This window comes from Oncorhynchus kisutch, linkage group LG3 (genome assembly GCF_002021735.2).
Source record: "Oncorhynchus kisutch isolate 150728-3 linkage group LG3, Okis_V2, whole genome shotgun sequence".
NCBI classification, from domain to species: Eukaryota; Metazoa; Chordata; class Actinopteri; order Salmoniformes; family Salmonidae; genus Oncorhynchus; species Oncorhynchus kisutch.
Genome location: NC_034176.2, coordinates 68,044,412 through 68,072,307, shown reverse-complemented (window position 1 = coordinate 68,072,307; position 27,896 = coordinate 68,044,412). Strand labels below are relative to the sequence as shown.

At 43.2% G+C, this 27,896-nt stretch overlaps 2 protein-coding genes across 4 annotated transcripts; both read right to left on the bottom strand.

Annotated features, from left to right (window-relative positions):
• Positions 1-358: 358 nt before the first annotated feature.
• On the bottom strand, positions 359-15,673 carry LOC109888402 (differentially expressed in FDCP 8 homolog). 3 transcript variants are annotated; one of them, XM_020479570.2, is made up of 12 exons: positions 15,441-15,673; positions 12,668-12,790; positions 10,570-10,667; positions 10,203-10,352; positions 7,963-8,104; positions 7,464-7,628; positions 6,644-6,771; positions 6,124-6,237; positions 5,524-5,604; positions 2,205-2,345; positions 1,949-2,058; positions 359-1,655 (listed from the first exon to the last, which is right to left on the bottom strand). In XM_020479570.2, the coding sequence occupies exons 2-12, from the start codon at positions 12,774-12,776 to the stop codon at positions 1,562-1,564; spliced, it is 1,332 nt and encodes a 443-aa protein (XP_020335159.1). In that variant the 5' UTR covers positions 12,777-12,790; positions 15,441-15,673; the 3' UTR covers positions 359-1,561. The 3 variants fall into 3 exon arrangements, with proteins under 3 accessions (XP_020335159.1, XP_031668160.1, XP_031668151.1); XM_031812300.1 differs by having other exon boundaries at positions 10,570-12,506; positions 15,441-15,632; XM_031812291.1 differs by lacking the exon at positions 15,441-15,673 and adding an exon at positions 11,907-12,506 and having other exon boundaries at positions 12,668-12,783.
• Positions 15,674-21,953: 6,280 nt separating this feature from the next.
• Positions 21,954-27,536, bottom strand: LOC109874730 (tubulin beta-3 chain). The gene is made up of 4 exons (XM_031812285.1): positions 27,232-27,536; positions 23,945-24,053; positions 23,636-23,746; positions 21,954-23,341 (listed from the first exon to the last, which is right to left on the bottom strand). Exons 1-4 carry the CDS (start codon positions 27,286-27,288, stop codon positions 22,269-22,271), a joined length of 1,350 nt encoding a protein of 449 aa, XP_031668145.1. The 5' UTR covers positions 27,289-27,536; the 3' UTR covers positions 21,954-22,268.
• Between the last annotated feature and the right edge of the window lie 360 nt (positions 27,537-27,896).

Here is a 27,896-nt window from a genome sequence, read left to right as displayed (position 1 = left end):
TGTTTGATCTAGCCCAGGCTATGTCACTTTTCTTTGGAGCCGTGGGCTTTGAACCACTGAGGTTGGGGCCAACTGGCTCACTCCCGGGAGTCAGCCCGGTTCCAAAACGAACGCACACCTAAACAAACTCCTCCCACCGGGCCAGATAATTGAATCCCCTTATTCACTGGTCACATTTTCCACGACGATCAGATAGAAACAATCCCTCTCAATCCTTTTTAAATACAGTTTGTTGGTACACTGTTAAAAACAGCATTCAGTATGGCCAAGGTACACAGTAACATATGCATTAGCCTCTGCCACAGGCCTGGAGCATAGGGCTATATTGGCAAAGGCTGCCACAATATCAGCTAAAACACTCCTCACAACATATAATTTATTAATACATTATTCATGCTCAACTTCACATGATCTTACAATTCATGTTAATATCTGGATTTTCACTAACACATGGAACATTACACTTGCATGTTATGAAGATCATTATGTAGAGAAAAACATAACACAGCCAAATACTCATTATTTTAAAACAAATAATTTGTCAACATCATCATGCTCATGTCCCCAGAAGTATCATTCGTCAGCTTTCTCATCTCTGAAAAGAATGTGCCATACCTTGATGCGGGCTGCAAAACCCCTCACAATAATACTGTAAATAGATCACTTGATCAATGGGTAAATGCACACAGTGTTCAATTGGAATTCCAAATATGTCTGCACAAGTGTGTCAACTTAAGATATAGTTAATCAGCACATCATAATGAGCTCTCCTTCACTTTACTCTCTTGGCATTGTTTACATGGCTGCCCAATAATTCTACTGTAAAAAAGGTACTACATTAAAGTTCCCTAAGACATAACATACAAACCACATGTTCTCTTAAGTGTTTCAGGCAGATAATCTGTGGTGTTCAAATAAACAATAAAAAAAAACATTTTAGTGTCATTGTCCATCATGTAACGCATTGATTCACAACAGTGGGGTGAAATACCTCATGCCCATAGGGAGGAAGTCTTGAAGAGCTACGACCTAACCTCATTAAAATACCTGTCTCGTTATCGATGTCAGTTAAGGCCTGGAGGTGAATGGTAGTTTTGTTAAATTGATTTGTTCAGATTAATTTGGAATTTAACACCTACTTCAAGGTAGTTAAAGATATTTGATTGTTAAGAGGTAAAGACAATTATGTGACCCACATTGCAATTCATGCCTGCAACATGATGCCCATACAGTACTCTCTCACAGTAACACACAAACTGTACAACATTGGTTAAGTGCTCAGGGATGCGTTACTGTGGGCTATACAGTGCAGCCAGTCTCAGAGTATCACACTTCATTACCGGATCATATAAAACTCTAGTATCCTGCTACCATCTTCCGTAGTCAACTGAACTGGAACAAAGTAACTTGAAAACATCCCCACAAAAACAGAGAGAGAGCAAGAGGGAAAGCTAGTCCTGTTTGTGTCATAAAAATGTCTTGATGGTCCGCAACATAAGAAAAAGTGCCATGGCCACTCCCACAGGTTGTCAGTCACAGTGACAGGCTTAGATCGACAGGGCTACTTGTCTTTCGGATCCGGCGGATCGTCGTGCTTGCGTTCGGTCATCCGGGCACATTTCGGGCAAGTTGTGGAATTGTCATAGAAACAGTCCCTAAAGAGAAACAGCATACAGGGAAAAAGGCAAGTGTCAACCAATCACTGATATTATACATGAACACTACATATGTCTGATAAACGTGTCTGCCAGTGGAGGCTGGTGGAAGGAGCTATAGGAGGACTGACTCAATGTAATGGCTGGAATGGAATAAATGCAACAGAGTCAAACATGTGGTTTCCATATGCATGATGTGTTTGTAATGGATGGAATGGAACAGTATCAATGAGCTCATCTTCCTATAGCTCCTCTCATCAGCCTCACCTGGTGTCTACAGATAGGGGACTGACCTGTGGAAGACAGCAGAGCAGTCGTGGCACATTGAGGTGTGGCTGTCAAACGGGAACAGGATGTCTCCCTCCTTACACAGCTCACAAACAAAGCCTTTGGCTTGGCACCGCTGGAGAGGGCAAAAGACAGGGCACAGCTCAGTATCACAGGTCTCTACAGCTCAGTAAAACATCTGCCTGCTCAACTGGTTTTCTCCCCAGAATGACTCCTGTTCTTCCTCACCTTTGTGATAGACAAGTACAGTATAAAACTCACGTCACAGTCCAGTTTGATGTGCTTGGCAAAGGTAGTGTGGATCTCTGTGAGAGAGCAGCTGAGTCTGCCACTGGAGATGTCTATCAAATCCTGCAGTGAGTACATGTCATTGTTCTCCACAAAGTGCTGGCGATCATGGAGCTAAGAGAGGGCGGGAGATTCAAATACATTGGGGCAAAAAAGTATTTAGTCAGCCACCAATTGTGCAAGTTCTCCCACTTAAAAAGATGAGAGGTCTGTAATTTTCATCATAGGTACACTTCAACTATGACAGACAAAATGAAAAAAAAAATCCAGAAAATCACAAAAGTACACGTCGATCCAGAGCAACCCAAACATGCTCAACAGGTGACATGTCTGGTGAGTATGAAGGCCATGGACTGGAACATTTTCAGCCTCCAGGAATTGTGTACAGATCCCTGCAACATGGGGCTGTGCATTATGCTGAACCATGAGGTGATGGCAGTGGATGAATGGCACGACAATGGGCCTCAGGCTCTCATCATGGTATCTCTGTGCATTCAAACTGCCATAGATAAAATGCAATTGTGCTCATTGTCTGTAGCTTATGCCTTCCCATACCATAACCCCACCAGCAAACCACTCACCCAATCGACACCACACACACACACTACACTGTCTGCCATCTGCCCGGTACAATTGAAATGGGGATTCATCTGTGAAGGGCACACTTCTCCAGCGTGCCAGTGGCTATTGAAATCGGTTACGATGCCAAACTGCAATCAGGTCAAGACCATGGTGAAGACGTTGAGCATGCAGTTGAGCTTCCCTGAGACAGTTTGAGAGTTTGTGCAGAAATTCTTCTGTTGTGCAAACCCACAGTTTCATCAGTTGTCCGGGTGGCTAGTCTCAGATGATCGCAGATGAACGTGGAGGTCCTGGGCTGGCGTAGTTACATGTGGTCTGCGGTTGTGAGGCCAGTTGGACATACTGCCAAATTCTCTAAAACAACGACTTATGGTAGAGAAATTAACATTAAATTCTCTGGCAACAGCTCTGGGGTGACATTCCTGCTGTCAGCATGCCAATTGCACACTCCCTTAAAACTTGAGACATCTCTGGCATTGTGTTGTATAACAAAACTGCACATTTTAGAGTGGCCTTTTATTATCCCCAGCACAAGGCACACCTGTGTAATATTCATGCTGTTTAATCAGTTTCTTGATATGCCACACTTGTCAGGTGGATGGATTAACTCGGCAAAAGAGAAATACTTCCTAACACATTCATGCACAGGATTTGAGAGCAATACGCATATGGATATCATACATATGGATATATGCATATGGACAATTTCTAAGATCTTTTATTTCAGTTCATGAAACATGGGACCAACACTTTACATGTTGCGTTCATGTTTTTGTTCAGTATTTACAGCCAAGCTATCATTGCTCATTGTGTATTTATTCCTTGTGTTAGTTTTTTCTATTATTAAATATACAGTACCGGTCAAAAGTTTGCACACAATCACTTATTCAAGGGTTTTTATTTTTACTATTTTCACATTGTAGAATAATAGTGAATACATCAAAACTATGAAATAACACATATGGAATCATGTAGAAACCAAAAAAAAGTGCTAAACAAATCAAAATATATTTTATATTTGAGATTCTTCAAATAGCCACCCTTTGCCTTGACGGCTTTGCACACTTGGCATTCTCTCAACCAGCTTCATGAGGTAGTCACCTGGAATGTATTTCAATTAGCAAGGTGCGCCTTGTTAAAAGTTAATTCCATAAATGTCTTTCCTTCTTAATGTGTTTGAGCCAATCAGTTGTGTTGTGACAAGGTAGGGGGGGGTATACAGAAGATAGCCCTATTTGGTAAAAAACCAAGCCCATATTATGGCAAGTACAGCTCAAATAACCAAAGAGAAATGACAGTTCATCATTACTTTAAGACATGAAGGTCAGTCAATACGGAACATTTCAAGAACTTGAAAGTGTCTTCAAGTGCAGTCGTAAAAACCATCAAGCGCTATGATGAAACTGACTCTAATGAGGACCGCCACAGGAATGGAAGACCCAGAGTTACCTCTGCTGCAGAGCATAAGTTCATTAGAGTTATCAGCCTCAGGAATTGCAGTCCAAATAAATGCTTCACAGAGTTCAAGATAACGGACACATCAACACCAACTGTTCAGAGGAGACTGTGAATCAGGCCTTCATGGTCAAATTGTTACAAAGAAACCACTACTAAAGGCCACCAATAAGAAGAGACTTGCTTGGGCCTGGAGTCCAAATTTGAGATTTTTGGTCCCAACCTGGTGTGGGTGAACTGATGATCTCCGCATGTGTATTTCCCACCGTAAAGCATGGAGGAGGAGGTTCTTTTCTGGTGACAAGGTCTGTGATTTATTTAGAATTCAAGGCACACTTAATCAGCATGGCAACCACAGCATCTTGCAACGATACACCATCCCATCTGGTTTGGGCTTAGTGGGACTGTCATTTGTTTTTCAACAGGACATTGACCCAACACACCTCAGGCTGTGTAAGGGCTATTTTACCAATAATTGGAGTGATGGAGTGCTGCATCAGATGACCTGGCCTCCACAATCACCCGAAATCAACCCAATTGAGATGGTTTGGGATGAGTTGGACCGCAGAGTGAAGGAAAAGCAACCAACAAGTCCTCAACATATGTGGGAACTCCTTCAAGGCTATTGGGAAAGCATTCCAGGTGAAGCTGGTTGAGAGAATGCCAAGAGTGTGCGACGCTGTCATCAAGGCAAAGGGTGGCTATTTGAAGAAATTCTAAGATATTTTGATTTGTTAAACACTTTTTGATTACTACATGATTCCATGTGTTATTTCATAGTTTTGATGTCTTCACTATTATTCTACAATGTAGAAAATGGTAAAAATAAAGAAAAACCCTTGAATGAATAGGTGTTCTAAAACCTTTGAACAGTAGTGCATATTTATTTTCTTTATTGTATTCTGCATTGTTGGGAAGGGCCCGTAAGTAAACATTTGACTTAGTCTACATCTGTTGTTTATGAAGCATGTCACATTTTAAACTTGATATGATTCTTATATCAGCATGTTATTAATAAAATGCCAGAGAGTGGCGCTGTTGCAGCACATACTGGGCCATGACATCAGCAAAAATGGGTTCCTCTGGGTTGTTTAACAATACTGCTGCAGGACCCTTATGCAAGGCACTGGATGCAAATGCAATGTCCTTTATACAGAGATTGGAATGTGATATTTATGTGATGCTATGGCTGTGGTGAAGATGTCGTGGAGGTGTTGGGATGATGTTGTGTTGATATTGCGGGGATGTTGCTGACCTGCAGTAGCAGCCGTGCCTCCATGGCCTCCTTACAGGTGATGAAGTAGGGCTTCATCAGTAGGATGTCCTGACGGAGCTTCTGCAGCGAGGAACACATTCACACATTTGCCATTAGTCACACCCTGATTCCATGGGCCAATGTCAGACACAACATGTTCTATGGAAAATCGCTTTTGAATGTGAATATTTCTAATTTCACGAAACTATCTGATGAAGCTAGTTCTTTTATATACCATAAACAAGTGTCTTTCTTCTCTGGCCCGACAATCTCCCCAATGACAGAAACAGCTGTCTATCTCCCTCAGTATTCTAATCCCTCACCACAAAACACACTGGCACAAATAGAACCGCTGACTGGTGAGAATGTCCTGAAAACAAAAGCCTGGCCTACTGTGTGATAGTACAGAAAAGGAAGAGCTCCCAAAACAAGCTCTATAGCAAACCCAGACTTCATCCCAGTTTATATGGAGTGGAAATGGAGTGCAAGACAAAACCAAAAACTATACAAAAAGACAAAACCACATTTTAATGAATTTATGTCACAAACATTCAGTACACACTATTCATGCAGAGTCCCTGTTGCTGATATGTCACCTACCCTGATCTCCACTAGTTCCTCCACAAAGTTGAAGAGCAGTGGGTTGACCTCCCTCAGTTTCAGTACAGGCCGGGGTATCATCAGGGCCAGGTAACGCATGGAGGAACGACATACCTGACCAGAGAGCAGGGGACACACTGTTAGAGATAGAACTGCACAGAATGAAAATAGTCAAAGACAGACGCTAAGAAAACAGTGTTTTAATGTGTTCGGTCTCCATGTGATACACTGTGATAGGGTTATATGCTCTCAACATCATAGGATCATTATTATTCCCGGCTTCAGGCCTGGTTCTTCAGTGATTTTTATCCATTACACGGTCACCAAAGGAAACAGAGGTGCATTCTCTTACCAGCTGCTCATCATGTAATATAATGTAGAGTTAGTTGAAGTTCCTGCTTGTGTAAACATCATGTAATATAATGTAGAGTTAGTTGAAGTTCCTGGTTGTGTAAACATCATGTAATATAATGTAGAGTTAGTTGAAGTTCCTGCTTGTGTAAAAAATATATATTGATACCTTGCGTGGCTCAAACTCCCAGTTGTGGATGACGCGTGCAGGGATGACAGCGGTGTCATTCCAGTGGCAGGTGCTGCAGTAGTACTGGCCCGTGTAGTCACACTGCCTGGCCTCGCTGGGCACGCCCCCTACAGGACAACACAACACAGTGAATTGCAGTGCAGCATGGGGCTCCGTGAGCGATTATGGCACCATGCCACACAACCCTCACTGACATAACTGTCTCAGAGACAACTCACTGATCATGCAACTAACACTGTCACACAACACTCACTGACACATTCCGGAACAAATATTTTCCTAACCACAACATAATTAAACTCTTAATATGAGATACTACAACTCAGCATATCTTTTGATTTACATTCAACATCTCCCAGGGAGGAGAATCCTGGCAAGTAACTATTGCTATAACTTTTAATGATCACATTACACTATCAAAGCTGATTTAACTCTCTAAGCTTGATGTGAGTGCATTAGATTAGCAGGCTGAGTTAAGCACCATCTGTTCTATTAGCATAGAGAGTGGATGAGTGACTGTGCTCTAGCTAAATCTCTTTAGATCCCCACAGAGAAACACTTACTGGGCTCCAGGTTTACCTTGTACAGTACAGTAGGTTTAGTCACATTAGTCTTTGAGAGGAGAAGAATGTCCACACAGCCCTAAAGGCCATTGACCCAGAGGTTAGGCATTGCTTTTATAACTGTGATTGTGTTACAAGGGTCCAACAAGGGTCCATAGACATCATGCCCATATATTTCAATTTGTGCTGACTGCTAATTGGCTATCAAGTCGGTCTCATAAAGGCTGAACACTCACTTAGTGACACAGGCGTGCGGCACTCGGCACAACGGTAGTCCTGCCGGTCCAGCCCGATCTCTGGGCAGATGCTTAGCTCGTACTCTGACTGGTGGCTGACCTTTGACCTCACACAGGGCTTGTTGATGAGGTTCAAGCACTTGCTATGGCAACGGTAGTAACATCCTGCGAGAGGGACAGGGGGACAGAGATATTAGTCAACAGCTAACTACCGTTTTAAAATTCAATATGTGACTTAAGATTCTGGAGAGAAAGTTGGCCATACGGCACACCATTTCAATTACTCTCTCCAACTCAATTAATTCACCAGGGCCAACGTCGACCAATAGAGGAGAATAGAAGGTCTCAGGAGGGCAGTGTTGCCTAGCAACTAACGCTATTCAGTTTTGGTTGCTTAGCAATGCTCTCTTTTAAAGTTTACCCATACAGCTGTAACCGTTCAGTGTCCATGAGGTTTTACCACTGAGAACATTTTGACTTAGTTTTAATGCACTCTTACCTGTGCAGGTGTACCAAGTCTGGATGAGGCCCCAGATGATAGTGCTGCACTTATCACACGTCTGTTTCACACTCTTGCTCTTCTCCTTGGAGAAACGATGTTCCAATAGTACCCTCAGGTTTGGCTCATCCTCTTCAGGGTCCTGTTGAGTGAGCAGAGTCAATCAAGGAGCAGAGTCAATCAGAACACAGCATTGTGTCAGAGACCTACACTATAGTCTCTGTTATTAATCTTCTGGATGAGTTCACTGCAGCACTTTCAACCCACTCATTCTCACAGTGTGTGTATGACACCAAAACAACCCGTATTTTAAACAATTCAGGCAGAATCCAGACACTGCAAGGGCTATACGGGGTGGTTTCAAATGTTTTTTTAAAAGTTCAAATGTGACAACCACAGCGAGAGACTGACATAACATGGACACGAAGACCAAAACAAGACGTACATTGCCTTCAGAAAGTATTCACACCCCTTCGACTTATTCCACTTTGTGGTTACAGTCTGAATTAAAAATGGATTTTTTCCCCTCTCACCCATCTAAAAGACAATACCCCATAATGACAAAGTGAAAACATGTTTTAGAAAGTTTTGCAAATGTATTGAAAATAAAATACATAATTCTCTCATTTACATAAGTATTCAGACCCCCGAGTCAATACATGTTAGAATCACCTTTTGCAGCGATTACAGCTGTGAGTCTTTCTGAGTAAGTCTAAGCACCTTGCACACTTGGCTTGTACATTATTTGCCCCATTATTCTTTTTTAAATTCTTCAAGCTTAATAAAGTTGGTTGTTGATCATCGCTAGACAGCCATTTTCAAGTTTTGCCATAGATTTTCAAGTGATTTAAGTCAAAACTAACTTGGCCACTCTAGAATATTCAATGTCATCTTGGTAAACAACTCCAGTGTATATTTGGCCTGTGTTAGGTTATTGTCCTGCTGAAAGGTGAATTTGTCTCCCATTGTCTGTTGGAAAGCAGACTGAACCAGGTTTTCCTCTAGGATTTTGCCTGTGCTTAGCTCTATACCATTTATTTTTTATCAACAAAAAAAAAAACTCAGTCTTTGCCAATGACAAGCATACCCATAACATGATGCAGCCACCACCATGATTGAAAATATATGGAGTGGTATTCAGTGATGTGTTGTGTTTGCCCCAAACATAACGCTTTGTATTCAGTGCATGAAGTTAATTTCTTAGCCACATTTTTTGCAGTTTTACTTTAGTGCCTCATTGCAAACAGGATGCATGTTTTGGAATATTATTTTTCCGTACAGGCGTCCCTTCTTTTCACTCTGGCATTTAGGTTAGTATTGTAGAGTAGCTACAATGTTGTTGATCCATCTTCAGTTTACTCCTGTCACAGCCTTTAAACTCTAACTGTTTTAAAGTCACCATGGGCCTCATGATGGAATCCCTGAGCGGTTTCCTTCTTCTCCGGCAACAGAGTGTCTGAGTTTATTGATATGCCATTCAAAGTGTAATTAACAAGTTTACCATGCTCAAAGAGATATTTCAATGTCTGCTTTTTTTTACTCAATTAGGTTCCCTTCTTTGCGAGGCATTGGAAAACCTTGCTGGTCTTTGTGGTTGAATCTGTGTTTGAAATTCATTGCTCGACTGAGGGACCTTACAGTTAATTGTCAGTGTGGGATACAGAGCTGAGGTAGTCATTCAAAAATAATGTTAAACACTATTATTGCAGACTATTATTGAGTCCATGCAACTTATGTGACTTGTTAAGCAAATGTTTACTCCTGAACTTATTTAGGCTTGCCATAACAAAGGGGTTGAATACTTGACTCAGCTTTTCATTTTTAATTCATTTGTAAACATTTCTAAAAGCATAATTCCACTTTGACATTATGGGTTATTGTGTGTAGGCCAGTGACACAAAATCTCAATTTAATACATTTAAAATTTAGGCTGGAAAACAACAAAATGTGGAAAAAGTCAAGGGGTGTCTACTTTCTGAAGGCACTGTATGTTACACAGTAATATTGTATTGACATTTCCAGAGGTAGTGAATGATTTGTGAATGGCTTTCATGCATACACAGTGCACACACATGTCATGTTCACAAGTAAGTGCTCTGACTCTTCTACGTTGGTCGACTCTTCTTATGTAGATATGACTACTGCCATTTACCTCCCATGACTAATTCCTTACCCCCTTAACTCATGGCCTCTGGGCAGTTCAATACGTCCCTCTAGCCTCCCCTCTCCCCTGGTCTTACATTGAGCTCCTGTAGTTTGAGGCGTAGGTGAATGAGTTTGACCACAGTGTCCTTCTGTCTCTCTGAATGCTCAGGCAGCTCCAGGATTAATCTCTTACACTCCTCTATGGCCATCTTCAGCTGCTCAATGTCCGACGCTACAAACGAGCCCTGCACGGGGACATACAGTAAAAACACACATAAGGCCATGCATGAGCAGGCACCAAATCTCACATTAACACATACTGATTGCCATTTAAACTGCACATAGACAGACAAGTGTATCCATCACAGTTGTGTTTTCACTAAGAATTACTTTTCATGCAACCACACCGACTAGTCAGTGGTTCACCAACATCCAAAATGGACGTATAAGGATTGTTCTTACGACAGGTCGAGAGAAGTGGTCCTCTGCCAGTCCCAGGTCCATGGCTCGGTCCAAACTCTGGTTTCTGCTCTTAGAGGAGAAGAGCTCAGGTCTCAGCTCTGAGGAAAGACAGACAAGAAGTACTGTAACAATTGTTCTCTCTCTCACACACACACACACACACACACACACACACACAGTAAAGCTCACGCACGCCCACTTAAACCTCACACATGACTACACACACACAACCTTTTACAGAACACACATTTGTCTAAAAGGAGTTTCACCCTCTGAGTGGATAAAGCAGTCACAAGATACTCTTTTTATACAAATATGTGCTCTGTTTAAAACCAAAGGGAAACTGCCTTTGAACTGCTAAAGGTCGCTAGGTAACAGACTTAAGCCTATACAGCCTCAAGATTAACAGGCAGATATGATTCCCACTGTACAGATGTGGGCCAGACATCAGCTTACGCTCCCACAATTTACACCTCACCTATTGGATTTAACAAAGGCTATTGTCCCTGATTTGCAATAATCTTATTCTTCTTCGTAAAATTATTTGGGGCACGTTTATGCTACTTCATTAAAGGGTTTGACAACAAAGAATTTAGAATTATAGTACAAAGGCAAGTCATGGCAGATAGGAGCTTTATTCTCTGACACCAACTCAAATGTGGGTTTCTGTATTATCAGACTAATCACACAGATCAAAGCAATCTGACAATCTGATGAAGAAAGTTCTTCTTGGTTTAGCTCGGCTCCCAACTTCAGCACCAGAGCATACACAGTTCAGCTCTCCAGTCTTTAAATCAAAGGGAGGGCTAGTAGGCTTGGGGGGCATGTAAACTGATCAAATATTTAAAGCCTTAGAGGAACCAGAGAGAGGCTTTAAGCCATTTTGTGTGGTTTTGTGCCAGGGTACCAGACATTGGCTGAGGGCTAGCCTCTTTGAAACTCTAAGCTTCTACATCTCCAAAGACCACTTCCTGATAAAAAGCTGCTTCCCAAAGCTTTTATTTTTGGCTGTAACAGACGCCTCAACACAGTAAGAAATTGATCAATTAGGCCTAAAGATCACGAGGGACAAGATTCCCCTCCTATCATCATAAAAAAAAATACATATATTATGAAAATACAGAGATGCTACATGACATGTGCTATTACATCAGCATTTAGCCTGGACCCTCGGCAATAAGCATTTTGGATGTCTAACAACTGGCTAGTTCAACAGATAGACCTAGAGCCAGAACATATAATTACAAACAACATTCAGCAGGTAGTAGTCTCAAGGTAGCCCGTATCAAGTAAACCCATAGCTAATCTCACTCTCTAGGCCTGCATATTGTTTGTACCTGCATACACCTCAGATGACATCATGGTAGCGAGAGACAAGATATCCTGAGTCGCTGGCTGCCAGAAAGTGCTGGAGAGGCAGACAGATGCAGCTGAAGCCTAGACAGTGTTCTAGTGAACTGAGCTAAGTGTAGGCATATGATTACAGGAATCGTTCTGAACCACAGTACCACCTAATGCTCCTGTCTCAGTTCCTCTCATTACTTTTGGCCCATAACTACAGATCCAGGGCCAGTTGATGTTGTTGATGAGCTCATAATGGTTAGGGCGCTGTTGCAAGAGTGGTACTAAATCAGATATTAAGCAACAGAGATATGGAAAGGACAGCAGCCTTCTTCCTCTTTCAGTCTATACTGTTGTTTAGCTGTACAGTCAGTCACATCATTTGAAAATGTATAGATTGTTCCATCTCTTGCAGACTATAGTTCTGCAGACAAAGCTTGCTCTGGTACCGGTTGCAGCACTAAACTTGCAGATGCAGACTGGCTGCACAGACAACATGAACTGACTTCCCACCAGGCTACTGCACTACTCCATCTTCCATAAGAGACTGCTGCAGTGTCATCAGGTTGCCGGCTCATCCATTCTCCATGCCTTTGCTGAGATGAGTAAAACACACAGAATCTGCCTCTGCATTCTCTTTTCATCACATGGCAATCACATTCAGCACTGGTGTTAATTAATTTCACATTCTATAACACATGTATATTGGGACCTATCAATGAACTAGGCTACTATTCAACCCGCCAGTCACACTCACCATCTCGAGAGGGGGTTTTACCCCCTGGGGGGCTGCCCTCCTCCTCCCCCCGATCAAAGGGGTTGAGGCGGGCTTGGCGAAAAGAAGCAGGTCTCTCATGATATTCCATCTCACCGGCTACATCTGTGGAAGACACACAACACATGGTCAGTCATGAACCAGAAGGACGAACGACACATGGACTTGGCTACGTTCCACCATTTATTGCATGTTTTATAGATGAAGGTGAGCTACCATAAGCATGAGGATATGGGTACAGAAAATTGGTACTCAGGCATGGTTGATATGCCATGTTATGATGTCTTGTAGGGATCAGATAGACACATCTAATATGCATTATCATAGACACATAACCTTAGCAGTCATCAGAACTGCAGGATCAGCTCAGATGAGCGACTGCACTGTCTGAAAACAAGCAAGACTCCTAATAGTTTAGAGGGTTGTCACTGTTTTTGCTTTGACTTATAGCCTAAACATGTCCTCAAATACTATATTTTATTATTTTACATGCATTTAGAAGCTATTTTACCAGAGGTGGACCAAGTCACTATTATTCGAGCATCAAGTCACAAGATGAGCCTCAAGTCGAGTCCCAAGTAGAACAGTTCAAGACTCGAGTCAAGTCCAAGTCGTGCATTCTAAGAGCAAGTCAAGTCGAGTCCCAAGTAGAACAGTTCAAGACTCGAGTCAAGTTCAAGTCATGCATTCTAAGAGCAAGTCAAGTCCAGTCACAAGTTTAAGTCAAGTCTCAAGTAAAAAAAAAAAAAACTATACATGCAAACGCCTTGTCCAACTACAAATCTTTGTCTATCTATTGAGGCTACCAGACAGCCCTTTCCAGCCCTTTTGACAAGCCTATGTAATAGTAAAATAGGGACCTTGTAGCAGTCATAAGGGCAAGACATCAGAAGAAGACACGTCAACGTGCTCAGAATGTAGACTTATTTACATGTCTTGGTAATCCAATGGTGAAAGCCAGATCATACAAAATATATATGAGTAGATTTACCAAATATACACAGGCAATAGCCCAAAAGAAATAGCCTCTGTATCAGGCTTAACCTGTCCTATCTGAATGGACACAGGTCGAGGGCAAGACTGTACGCCCCCCCCCCCCCCCCCCCCCCAGAAACCAAATCTACCAGGAGCTCAAACAGGTGGGCCTACATAATATAAGCGCTTGGCCCCCCAAGACCATACAATTACCCAATTGGCAATTACAACCAATAAACTGGTTCTACAATGTAAAAGGACATTTCCACATCCATTGGTACATTCGTCTTAATCAGACTTAATGATTATTCATGACATTTCAACCCCATGCATACATGGAACAATAATATGTTCACACACAACAAACATGACAGAGTCATAGGACACAGACACACAGAACCCCGACATAACCCAGGGAATATGAACAAAGGAAACCATACATTGAATTTAATAAACAGAATTTCTACTTCATGAGTCTTACGAACGTTAATGTGCACTATACACATCGCGCCAACTCAGAGTAAGAAATGGTTGGCTAAATGAAATGGTATCAATCGTATGTTTATCAAACCAGAAACATAAATCTCTACGTGTTGCAATAAACGGTATGAATATAGAATGATGAAACTTTAGCAATTATTGTAGTATTTGATGGAATATAGATTTACCTCATAGGGCATATGCATTTAAACGTGTGAAAGCAACAGCAAACATTTTAACAACAGGAAAAAAGCGGAGTCTAGTCCCGCGCAGGAGGCTATGGTGCGTCTTCGCCACAGTAATAATTCATTTTAACAACAAATTCCAAATGCCAGCTTCATAAGTAAATTACTAATTTCAAGCAATTGTTATTAACCAAAACACCAGTAGGCATATGATCACAAGTGTTGCCCCGTTGCTGGTGAGTTTACAAAGTAAACCGTTAATATTCTTGATCCCCATATTTTTTTGGAGCTGCATATTTATCGTCTCTTTTGCGCTACACTCGATCGTATAGTGTTACAGCAAATCATCAATCGCTTCGCTAGCTCGCCCAACCGGTGTTGATTGACAGTTTGCTGGTCCGATCAGAATGCCGAGTGTGCGTTTCACTAGCCAATCTGTTGCAGGTTTTTTGCAAGGGCGATGCTGCGGCTACTGTCTCTGGCTACGTGTAGAAGTCAATCCACAGTATAATCTGTGCCACAAAATATTACAAACCTGGCCAGATCATTTTAATTCATAAATCTCATGTCAAAGTCGAGTGCTGATGCTCCAAGTCAAGTCATTTTCCTTTTCTATCAAGTCATGTGACTGGAGTCCACAACTCTGCTCAATTAGGTTGACAATAATTATATTAAACAATTTGATATCACATGCCATACTTTTATTTTGCTGCATAACTAAAATCCGGAGTATGCCTCTACTGCCATGTATTCAATTGAGACTGTTTTGGATATCTCCCTGGCCAATATGGCTGCCATATCACTCCATTCTGGAACGTCAAGGGTTTCTGACATTAGCCCTCTATCTAGTAATTTAATAGTATCTCAACTAGCTAGTTACATAACGTTACCTACAAAACGAAAGGGTAGCACGTAAGAAGGTTCCGAGTTTTAAAACATTGGAAGACTTGCATGAGCCAAGTAGCCAGTAACTATAAACGGCAATGTTATCAACAATGTTAGCTGTGAAAACTAAAATCACTGTAAATATTAATAGCCAGCTTGCTAGTAAAACAGTCGTTAGCTTAGCTAGCTAGCCTACTTGCTAGCTAACATTCCCTAGACAGTTTACTTACCCCATTGTCCACCTTCAAACAACAAGATTTCATCCGTATATTATTGATGTTGGACACTTTGAACGCTGTGCAATCAGTTTTCTTCGCAAATATATCCTGTATCCTTTGGTTCTCTGTCATCACCATCACACAGAATGATTCCAATGCTTTTCTCTGTCAGCGCAGGAATACTTCTTTGCAGCGATACCTCGCGGGAAATTTATGTAACAACAACCATGACTGGTGTTTTGCTGTCAATAGTGGTATGCACTTGATGCATGCGTACATGATACAACATTCATAAATCAACCTGGATATCGTGGCATTTTGTTTCTTGAATCACTAGATTCTCAACGCCTCAAAAAAAGAGCTACACAAACATCTGAGTAGCGTTTGGTGAAGATTGCTTAGAGACAGTGTTTTTTTGGTCATTGTCAGCTCATGAATGCCAGAGCAAGAAAGGAAAATATTGCTTTTGTGTTGGGGTCATTATAGAGCCACCTCTCAAGTAGCTCTTCTTCTCATCTCTCCTCTATAATGTGTTAACATAACTAGATATGACCTTTACTTTGCTAGCAGTGTCAAATACTTTTCCTCTGGGTATAGCTTCCTTACTGTGCCCCTCTATTATCATCCTTCCTCCTTGTTTCCTTTGGCAGGAGAGAACAAATAGATACATCTTCCTCAATGTTACTATCTAATTATTGCAACTGTTGCACTGAAGTCTCCCAATTGCTGCTGGATTATCTAAAGCAGGAAACACCAGTGACTCGTTCAATAAAGAAGTGGTCAGATGACGCAGATGCTAAGCTACAGGACTGTTTTGCTAGCACAGACTGGAATATGTTCCGGGATTCCTCCGATGGCATTTGAGGAGTACACCACATCAGTCACTGGCTTCATCAATAAGTGCATCGTCGATGTTGTCCCCACAGTGACTGTATGTACATACCCCAACCAGAAGCCATGGATTACAGGCAACATCCGCACTGAGCTAAAGGGTAGAGCTGCCGGCTTCAAGGAGCGGGACTCTAACACGGACACTTATATGAAATCCCACTACGCCCTCAGACGAACCATCAAACAGGCAAAGTGCCAACACAGGACTAAGATTGAATCGTACTACACCGGCTCCAACGCTCGCCGAATGTGGCAGGGCATGCAAATTATTACAGACTACAAAGGGAAGCACAGCCACGAGCTGCCCAGTGACACGAGCCTACCAGACGAGCTAAATTACTTCTATGCTCGCTTCGAGGGAAGCAACACTGAGGCATGCATGAGCACATCAGCTGTTCAGGGAGACTGTGTGATCACACTCTCCACAGCCAACGTGAGTAAGATCTTTAAACAGGTCAACATTCACAAGGCCGCTGGGCCAGACGGATTACCAGGATGGGTGCTCCGGGCATGTGCTGACCAACTGAAATTTTCAATATGTCCCTGATTGAGTCTGTAATACCAACATGTTTCAAGCAGACCACCATAGTCCCTGTGCCCAAGGACACTAAGGCAACCTGCCTAAATGACTACAGACCCGTAGCACTCACGTCCATAGCCATGAAGTGCTTTGAAAGGCTGGTCATGGCTCACATTAACACCATTATCCCAGAAACCCTAGACACACTCCAATTTGCATACCGCTCAAACAGATACACAGATGTTGCAATCTCTATTGCACTCCACACCGCCCTTTCCCACCTGGACAAAAGGAACACCAACGTGAGAATGCTATTCATTGACTACAGCTCAACGTTCAACACCATAGTGCCCTCAAAGCTCATCACTAAACTAAGGATCCTGGGACTAAACAACACCTTGTGTAACTGGATCCTGGACTTCCTGACGGGCCGCCCCCGGGTGTTAAGGGTAGGTGCAACACATCTGCTGCGCTGATCCTCAACACTGGAGCCCCTCAGGGGTGTGTGCTCAGTCCCCTCCTGTACTCCCTGTTCACCCACGACTGCATAGCCAGGCATGACTCCAACACCATCATTAAGCATCCAACACCATCACCACCATTTTCAGCCGACACAACAGTGGTAGGCCTGATCACTGACAACGACGAGACAGCCGATAGGGAGGAGGTCAGAGCCCTGGCCCGAGTGGTGCCAGAATAACAACCTATCCCTCAACGTAATCAAGACAAAGGAGATGGTTGCGGACTACAGGAAAAAGAGGACCGAGTACGTCCCCATTCTCATCGACGGGGCTGTAGTGGAGCAGGTTGAGAGCATCAAGTTCCTTGGTGTCCACATCACCAACAAACTATTATGATCCAAACACACCAAGACAGTCGTGAAGAGGGCACGACAAAGCCTATTCCCCCTCAGGAAATGAAAAAGATTTGGCATGGGTCCTCAAAAGGTTCTACAGCTGCAACATCGAGAGCATCATTGGTTGCATCATTGCCTGGTACGGCAACTGCTCAGCATCCGACTCCAGCCACCCCAGTCATAAACTGTTCTCTCTGCAACTGCAAGGCAAGCGGTACCGGAGTGCCAGGTCTTGCACCAAAAGGCTTCTCAACAGCTTTTACCCCCAAGCTATAAGACAGCCAATCAAATGGCTACCCAGACTATGCATTGTGCCCCACAACCCCCTCTTTGTTTATCATCTATTGATAGTCACTTTAACTAATCCTACATGTACATATTACCTCAAATAGCCCAACTAACTGGTGCACCCACACACTGACTCTGTACCGGTACCACCTGTACAGTTGAAATCCGAAGTTTAAATACACCATAGCCAAATACATTTCAACTCAGTTGTTCACAATTCCTGACATTTAGACCTAGTAACAATTCCTTGTATTAGGTCAGTTAGGATCACCACTTTATTTTAAGAATGTGAAATGTCAGAATAATAGTAGAGGACTGGCCACCCCACATAGCCTTGTTCCTCTCTAGGTTTCTTCCTAGGTTTTGGCCTTTCTAGGGAGTTTTTCCTAGCCGCTGTGCTTCTACACCTGCATTGCTTGCTGTTTGGGGTTTTAGGCTGTGTTTCTGTACAGCACTTTGAGATATCAGCTGATGTATGAAGGGCAATATAAATACATTTGATTTTATTTGATTTAGAGAAAATTATGTATTTCAGCTTTTATTTTTTTTCATCTTTCATCACATTCCCAGTGGGTCAGAAGTTTCCATACACTCAATTCGTATTTGGTAGCATTGCCTTTAAATTGTTTAACTTGGGTCAAGTGTTTTGGGTAGCCTTCCACAAGCTTCCCACAATAAGTTTGGTGAATTTTGGCCCATTCCTCCTGACAGAGCTGGTGTAACTGAGTCAGGTTTGTAGGCCTCCTTGCTCGCACACCCTTTTTCAGTTCTGCCCACACATTTTCTGTAGGATTGAGGTCAGGGCTTTGTGATGGCCACTCCAATACCTTGACTTTGTTGTCCTTAAGCCATTTTGCCACAACTCTGGAAGTATGCTTGGGGTCATTGTCCATTTGGAAGACCCATTTGCGACCAAGCTTTAACTTAACTGATGTATTGAGATGTTGCTTCAATATATCCTCATAATTTTCCTACCTCATGATGCCATCTATTTTGTGAAGTGCACCAGTCCCTTCTGCAGTAAAGCACCCCCACAACATGATGCTGCCACCCCCGTGCTTCACGGTTGGGATGGTGTTCTTCGGCTTGCAAGCCTCCCATTTTTTCCTCCAAACATAACGATGGTCATTATGGCCAAACAATTCTTTTTTTTGTTTCATCAGACTAGAGGACATTTCTCCAAAAAGTACGATCTTTGTACCCATGTGCAGTTGCAAACCATAGTCTGGCTATGTTATGGCGGTTTTGGAGCAGTGGCTTCTTCCTTGCTGAGCGGCCTTTCAGGTTATGTCGATATAGGACTCGTTTTACTGTGGATATAGATACTTTTGTACCTGTTTCCTCCAGCATCTTCACACGGTCCTTTGCTGTTGTTCTGGGATTGATTTGAACTTTTCGCACCAAAGTACGTTCATCTCTAGGAGAAAGAACGCGTCTCATTCCTGAGTGTTATGACGGCTGTGTGGTCCCATGGTGTTTAAACTTGCGTACTATTGTTTGTACAGATGAACGTGGTACCTTCAGGCGTTTGGAAATTGCTCCCAAGGATGAACCTTGGGTCTTGGTTGATTTCTTTTGATTTTCCCATGATGTCAAGCAAAGAGGCACTGAGTTTGAAGGTAGGCCTTGAAATACATCCACAGGTACATTGACTCAAATTATGTCAATTAGCCTATCAGAAGCTTCTAAAGCCATGATATTATTTTCTGGAATTTTCCAAACTGTTAAATGGCACAGTCAACTTAGTGTATGTAAACTTCTGACCCACTGGAATTGTGATACAGTAAATTATAATTTAAATAATCTGTTGATTGTTGGAAAAATTGTTGGAAAAATGACTTGTGTTATGCACAAAGTAGATGTCCTAGCCGACTTGCCAAAACTATAGTTTGATAACAAGACATTTGTGGAGTGGTTGAAAAACAAGTTTTAATGACTCCAACCTAAGTGTATGTAAACTTCCGACTTCAACTGTATATAGCCTCGCTACTGTTATTTTTTACAGTTATTTATCTACTGTTTACCTAATACCTATTTTTACTTAACTGCACTGTTGTTTAAGGGCTTGTAAGTAAGCATTTCACTGTAAGGTCTAAACCTGTTGTATTCGGCGCATGTGACAAATAAACTTTGATTTGATTGGCCCCTCCATACGTTCTGTGTGTCGTGATCCAGTGCATCAGCCTAGCTGGTCTGTGCTGTGAGCTGTATATGTCACTTTCCTCTACAGCTTGGCTGCAAGTGAGACACTGACTCACTAGGCCTCTCCCTACAGTCAACAGGCCTTCCTCATCTCTATGCTTCCCACATGAGAAAATATTACAGTTTACTATAGAATACTACAGAGAATTCTATAGTAAACTGTATAATAATATACTACACCCGTGTCCCTTGATCATGTGTAGTACTTACCATAGCATGTTGTAGTATACTGTAGAATACTATAGTAAATACTACAGTATTATCAGAAAAAAACCTGTAGTAAATACTACAGTATTACAGTACTACAGTAAACACTACCCTTTTTTACTATAGTAAATACTACCGTATTTAATTTGCATACACCCTTGCTCATTCCTCTCCTCCATATCGCAATTTGTGCCAACCATAAGTGAGGAACCTACATGTCAAGTATAAACCATATTGTATTCCCTACAGGTTATAGAAGAGAGCAGAAGCTCTGAGCTGTCCATTCAGACTCCCAATCCTATTTACAGGTTATGGAAAATGTGCTATATTAGTTTTTCTCCAAAAGGTTTCCTGAAGGAGAAAGCCTCCACTTCTATGCCAAAGATAAAACAAAAACACTACAGTAAATACTAAAGTATACTACAATATGTAAAGACACTACATCAATTACTAAGGTATATACTACAGTTTCTTTTACCAGTATTTATACTGTGTTCTGTATAAAGAGCTGCTCTGCTCAGGGCCCCTTCACACAGGTTCTAAGTGCTGAGGCATCGCCAGCATGTGATCCACCCAGCCGACTGGCCCCATACATTGTAGAAGAGAGAGCACAAACAGCCTCCATCTATCTAACCAGAGAGATAGTCACTTCTCCTGTTTCTTCAAGAAATGCAGGTGTTTTCTTGGGATTGTTGATTTGTTTTTGAACGTGTCATATTCGCGGCACTCTCAACATTTCACCTGTTCCTCCTTGTCCTTCAAATCAATTGGCTCTAACCGTATGCACTAGTGTCTGCCTCCTTTTAGAACAGGGGTAAGCGACTAGACTTTGTTCCAACAAGGCACCACACCTGACCATCTAAACTAATTGATCAGTTGAGTGATTGCCTAAACTCAACACACCTGGTCTTCCAGGTCGGTTAAATCCAAAACATGAAGTGCCTGCGACACTCCAGGACCAGGGTTGCCTACATGTTTTAGACCATGCAGATAAGTATGTAATTGGAAGGCCTTCAGCAGACTATCTTGTAGATCAGCAGTGTCACACTCATTCCATTAGGGCCTAGCCCTAGGATCTGCTGTTTTTTCCTTTCAATTAAGACCTAGACAACCAGGTGAGGGGAGTTCCTTACTAGTCAGTGACCTTAAGTCCAAGGGAGGAGAAAAAACTCAAGACACGCAACCCCTCTGTGGAATCAGTTTGACACTTGTTGTAGATCATCCACCATCTTAGCTCCTCACAGCCTGTTCTATCCAGACTCCACCCATGCTGCCCAAGGTGTGCCTCAACCTCCAGGGGACTGAGATCCAGTATTTTTATCCAGCATCTAGGTCACCTCCACATGGGACTGTCATGCAGTGGAGTCCAAGTTCAACAAGGCTCTGCTTTATCCTATTTTTCTAGAAGAAAGACCCCTAGTCATTGTACTGCAATACACTGTTCCGGTTTCCACTAAAAACAACATCAGAAACCCTGAACACAGTGTAGCAAAACAAGATGGTGTATAATATTATTCATGTTTAATATCCCAAAACAAGTCAGAAAAAGCTAATTACAAAGTAGGCTTGAACATGTTCATTATAAGAAATTAAGGGCTATTAGTCATCAGTTTATGAGACACTTTATTTCACCCATTCAACTTAGTGGTCTGTCTGGGAGGTTTTTATCAACAGGATAAATCAACAGGAGGCCATGGGTTGGTCAGAGGGCTAAGGGAAGTGGGGCTAACAGTTAGCAAAGACAGTGAGAGCAGGGGGGGTATAGGGAGGGAGGGTTATACAGTACAGTGTATATGAGGCAGATAATAACCCTGCTACACATAGACAAAGCTCTGTCAGCTGGGTTTACACAAGCTTGGCTCATCTTCCAAGGTGTTCACCGGGCCTGGCTCTCTGACTCTTCCTCGTCGTCTTCATACATCTCTCCCTCCTCCTCGGTGGTGGCGTCCTGGTACTGCTGGTACTCTGACACCAGGTCGTTCATGTTGCTCTCTGCCTCGGTGAACTCCATCTCGTCCATGCCCTCTCCGGTGTACCAGTGCAGGAACGCCTTGCGGCGAAACATGGCGGTGAACTGCTCAGAGATGCGTTTGAATAGCTCCTGGATGGCCGTGTTGTTCCCGATGAAGGTGGCGGACATCTTGAGACCGCGGGGCGGGATGTTACAGACGGCCACTTTGACGTTGTTGGGGATCCATTCAACAAAGTAGCTGCTGTTCTTACTCTGGATGGCCAACATCTGTTCGTCCACCTCCTTCATGGACATCTGACCACGGAACACCATGGCCACGGTCAGGTAGCGTCCGTGACGCGGGTCGCAAGCGGCCATCATGTTCTTGGCGTCAAACAACTGCTGGGTGAGCTCAGGCACAGACAGTGCATTGTAGCACGCACTGCCACGCGCCGTGAGGGGGGCGAAGCCAGGCATGAAGAAGTGCAGGCGGGGGAAGGGCACCATGTTGACAGCCAGTTTGCGGAGGTCAGCATTGAGCTGGCCGGGGAAGCGGAAGGAGGTAGTAACACCGCTCATGGTGGCCGACACCAGGTGGTTGAGGTCTCCGTAGGTGGGCGTGGGGAGCTTGAGCGTGCGGAAGCAGATGTCATAAAGCGCCTCGTTGTCAATGCAGTAGGTTTCGTCTGTGTTCTCCAGCAGCTGATGGATGGACAGGGTGGCATTGTAGGGCTCCACCACGGTGTCTGATACTTTAGGGGAGGGCACCACGCTGAAGGTGTTCATGATGCGGTCAGGGTACTCTTCCCGGATCTTGCTGATGAGCAGGGTCCCCATGCCAGAGCCTGTGCCCCCTCCGAGGGAGTGGGTGAGCTGGAAGCCCTGAAGACAGTCACAGTTCTCACATTCCTTTCTGACTACGTCCAGTACTGAGTCCACCAGCTCTGCTCCCTCTGTGTAGTGGCCCTTGGCCCAGTTGTTACCAGCTCCACTCTGACCTATAGGGCAACAACACACTTCAAGATAGAGCTTCAGCAGTTATCAACGCTGCATTTGTACAGGAGCTACACATTTACATAATGTTTTAATGACATTTGGGAGCATTTACTGTAAGTAAATAAAAGCAAATGTCTTTAATGGAAATATTACATCAAACTATTTATGTTGTTAGTGATAATGAAAGAAGAGACTGTAAATGGCAGATTGTGGTTAGGCAGTAACAGCCACTCTTCTAATGCTATCACTGAGCACTGTGGCCATATTTAACCCACGTTGGACAGACAGATACTGACCGAAGATGAAGTTGTCTGGTCTGAAGAGTTGTCCGTAGGTCCCAGAGCGAACACTGTCCATAGTTCCTGGCTCCAGGTCTACTAGGATGGCCCTGGGGACGTACTTAGAGGCTGGGGAGAGACAGCAGATGATGTTAACTGCAACGCCCTAATAAATACTACTGTATATCACAGTCAAGTTCAGTACAATAGGATTAAAGTGGATATTCTCAAGTCTAGGTCATTACAAGTATTGAGCAACCGGGATTTTAGTGTTGTGTTGTTTCTGGGCTTGTGTAGATGTGTATTTAGTTCCAGTATCAGACTCACATGAGGCCTCATTGTAGTAGACACTGATCCTCTCCAGCTGCAGTGGGGAGTCGCCCTCATAGTTCCCTGTAGGGCTGATGCCATGTTCATCACTGATCACCTCCCAGAACTGCAGAACACAAAGACACAAACATTACCAGTAAAACATAGTTCTATACAAGCAAAGTGGATGGAAACTTCTCAGCAGATTTATAGTCGGGACCATATTGAACTATCACTGGGGTACTTGGAGGTGAATTAATGGGGGGGCTCTAGTAAAAACTGTGGGCCAATGTAAGTTGGGATAGTGGGCATCTAGGCTTTGTCTGCCATCCGTCCTGGGATCTGCTCCATGACCCCATTTAAGCCAACAGTTAGTCCAGCTGTCTCCACCCTCCCCCAGGGCCACAAGAATCATACTGAGGTAGAGGCCCTCTCAGAGGGGACAGACTCCATCTGGAGAGGCTCTCTCTGCTTCAACACACACACATACATACATAAATATGCCTCCACACACGTACAGAAAGTGTGTTGCTAGGTTAAAAGACAAGAGGACACTGCCTAATGTAGTCCCCTTGATCACTTCAAATATGTATACTGTCACTGAGTATATAGCCCAGTGTGTGTGTGTTTATCAGACAGAGAGACAGACAAAGGGAGACAGAGACCCATGAAAGTCTAAAATAGAACACAGACAGACCCCCGCAGGCCCACACAGTCATCACTATCAAGGGCAAACACAGGACACGTACTTGGAAGGAGGATGCCAAATGGCCATATCAAATCATAGATTAGATGCTGTCAATTTTACTGTGCTAATCTCAGTTTCTCATTACTATGCAATAGAAGGTCCTTATCTGCAAAGTGCTGTTCTCCTTTAAGCAAAAAACACCATCTGGGCATTCACTAAAAGCAGACAAACACCAAAACGATACTGTGCACAATAACAATGGTCACTCAAAAGCCCCATATCAATCCCATATTGGTATCAGTGTGTTAATCCCATATCTGTGTCACTCAACAGCCAGCCAGATGGAGTGACATTAATCCCATATGGTGTCAGTGTGTTGACAAAAATGACCTTTCCTCTATCCGGCTGTCTAGACTGCTGTGACCAAGGGCACCACACCCAGTATGAAGACTATTTTAGGTCTGAGTTCCGACAATGGTGTCCCTCTTCCTCTCCCCAGGTGAAGTACTCCCTCCCTCTACTCCGCTGAAGATAGTTCTCTAATGATCTATACTGTCCCAAACAGATGTCCCCTGCCATCTAAATCAGTAATTAGGAGTTCCTCTTGCTCCTTAATTATGGCTCTGTAACTTAATCTGGCAATATCTCTTCTAGGGGACAAACAAAGAAACAGACAATAAATCCAAAAGGGAGAGACAGAGAGATTAAAGGGAAACCGCTAGACAGCGATAGAGAAATACAGAGTTAGATGACTAAAGACTATGTAGGGAATTTCTGCTCTCTCATTCTTAGTTACCATCGCTACACTGGCAAAAGTGTAGATTTCTTCCGTTGTTATCTGACTTCATCATGTACTGCATTAGCAATGGCAGATGTGTGGTGCTAGTAGACAGACTGCCATATCATAGTTGAGCATCAAAATGAGGTCACCATTGCAGTATATCAGATGACAAAAAGTCCCACTCCCAACACATTCTCTCCCCCTCCCCATCTCTCTGGGTTTCTCTTTGTTGGGAGTAACCTGAGCATTATGAACAAGTCATTTTCCCAACAACTGCCCCATTAGAGAAACAGTGGTCAGAATCAGCAAAAGAGCCGAGTCACTAGTGAAATACTCCAGAGGGGAGTGAAGAAAAGTGGACACATGACACGTTCACTTGTTCAGCTGTGGTCAAACAAGTATGTTTCAGCTGATGCTGTAGTTGTAGATTTGGTTCTGGGTAATGATGATTATGGTGATGAGGCTGATTATGATGCGGAGGAGGTTACGTAGCTGTCCAAAATCACTACGGAGGCACCTGAGGCTCAGGAAAGGCTGCCTTACATGTTATGAATAATACATGTGCTCATCAGGTTGACGAGACAGTATCATTAGCCCCCCTATGTCTTTCACTCTGAAATGATTTCCATTTATGATCCACCATGTTGAACAAATCCATGATAAATTGTCTCCAGCTCCAGTAGAGACTCACAGATCATAGTGAACTAATGTAGGCTATCCCCAGATGGTCAAAACAGAACAAAAAGAGAAGAAGAACTGTAGACCGGTTTAGTTTTAGATGGTCACATAAAACATCACCTGATTGGCTGGCTGTAAGTGCAGGTGATGTCATCCAAAACAGAGCAACAACAAAAATAAGAAACTGTCAACTGTAGGTTAAAAAACAGCCTCACAGTCACTGACCATAACAAAAATGCATTACAGTTTAGACAGAAACGCTTTCAGCATTTAGAAAATACCCTTCCTGAAGACTCACTGTCTAATAGACCATCAAACATGAAAGCAACCCAAACCACTAGTCAATGCGATTGTAGGCTATCTGCAGTGGTAATTTAGGACCAGTTATCATAATTTGATCCTCCGTTAACAAAACTTGGATTAACTGACCCATTCAGTTTGCTGCAAGTCAAACATGTCATATATATCTATGTATCTATATAGGCGATCAACTACCACATGTACTGGGGGCTGGCATGCTGCTTAGAGAAAGAGAGCTATACTTGTCATTGTGACAGGGGCCTGTAAACTGTGCTCGGCCCTCAGTGGAGTGTTTGCGCAGCGGGACCAGCCCCAACAGTCCGAGCCTTTGTCTGGCCCCCCTGCAGTCCACCCGAGGGCGTGGTGGTTTTCAACAGTGTCTCACCACGCCTTTCTGTGCATCAACACTCGCAGTTTACAAAAGATGGTGTATCTCTGGCCGTTTACCATTAAAACAAATGGTCACAGTTCCGGTCTGGTTAAGGTGTGGGCTCTCCCATAGGCACCAATGCGAGAGCATCTGGGTCACGTCTGTTTACTCTATTGACTGTGTATGACCCAGAAAAAAGGAGCGAGTGAAATGCCTCACTTCCTTTCCCGTCTCTGAGTTTAGTTCCATCTACCCGAACTACGCATCTATTGCAATCTGCGACACAGGCGGGGATCCCAAACTATTCAACTAACCTAACGTTACTGAGTAAACCCGCTGCCCCACAACTTCGGTATAACTACATATATACGAATGCATTACATTAAAAAAAGATTATCACAATGCTTTAAAATGGCACAACGGCACTTGCGTAAAAATATTATAACGTTTAAACGAGTTAGTTGTTGGGAAGATTATTTTGTTTATACCTTGGCTCCGATCTGGTTGCCACACTGGCCGGCTTGAAGGTGAACTATTTCCCTCATCCTGTCCTCTGTGTGTTATGTTCGTCTTCTTGTGGATGTGGGCGAGTTGACTGTTGTGGGCGAGTCGGAGAGAGTGCTGATCCCAGTCGCACACGGAAGCAAAGGGATTGGTATGTGCTGAGTAGAGGTTTTATCTTGCGCAGGTCTGCTGTGTGGCGAAACGGGTAGTATGTTCCACCAATTGCTGACGTCATCTATGTCCTGGAGAGAGACGGTCGCTGACCAATGGCAGACACCTGCGACAGAGCATCCCAGTGTGTGAGTCAGGGAAAAACTAACGGGGCGCGGCTGACTTGCAAACTTGCAAACTTGCAAACCCATAATTCATTTTCGAATTGGTTAACATTTGGTGAAGGTTAAGGTAAGGGTCAGTAATAGATTTTGGCTAGTCGTGGCTGTCAAAGGGATGCTGTTCAGAAACACACATGTACACGCACACACCACCACCACCACCACTTGAAAAATCCCAGAGTCATGGTGGAAGCAACAACACAGCTTAGTTAGATGTCAGGGTGATGAGAGAGGAGAGAAAATTATCTTAAACACTGAACAGTGTTACTGATTCTTGCTCTGTGTGCACATAGTCTTGTGGCATGGTACATTTTTTC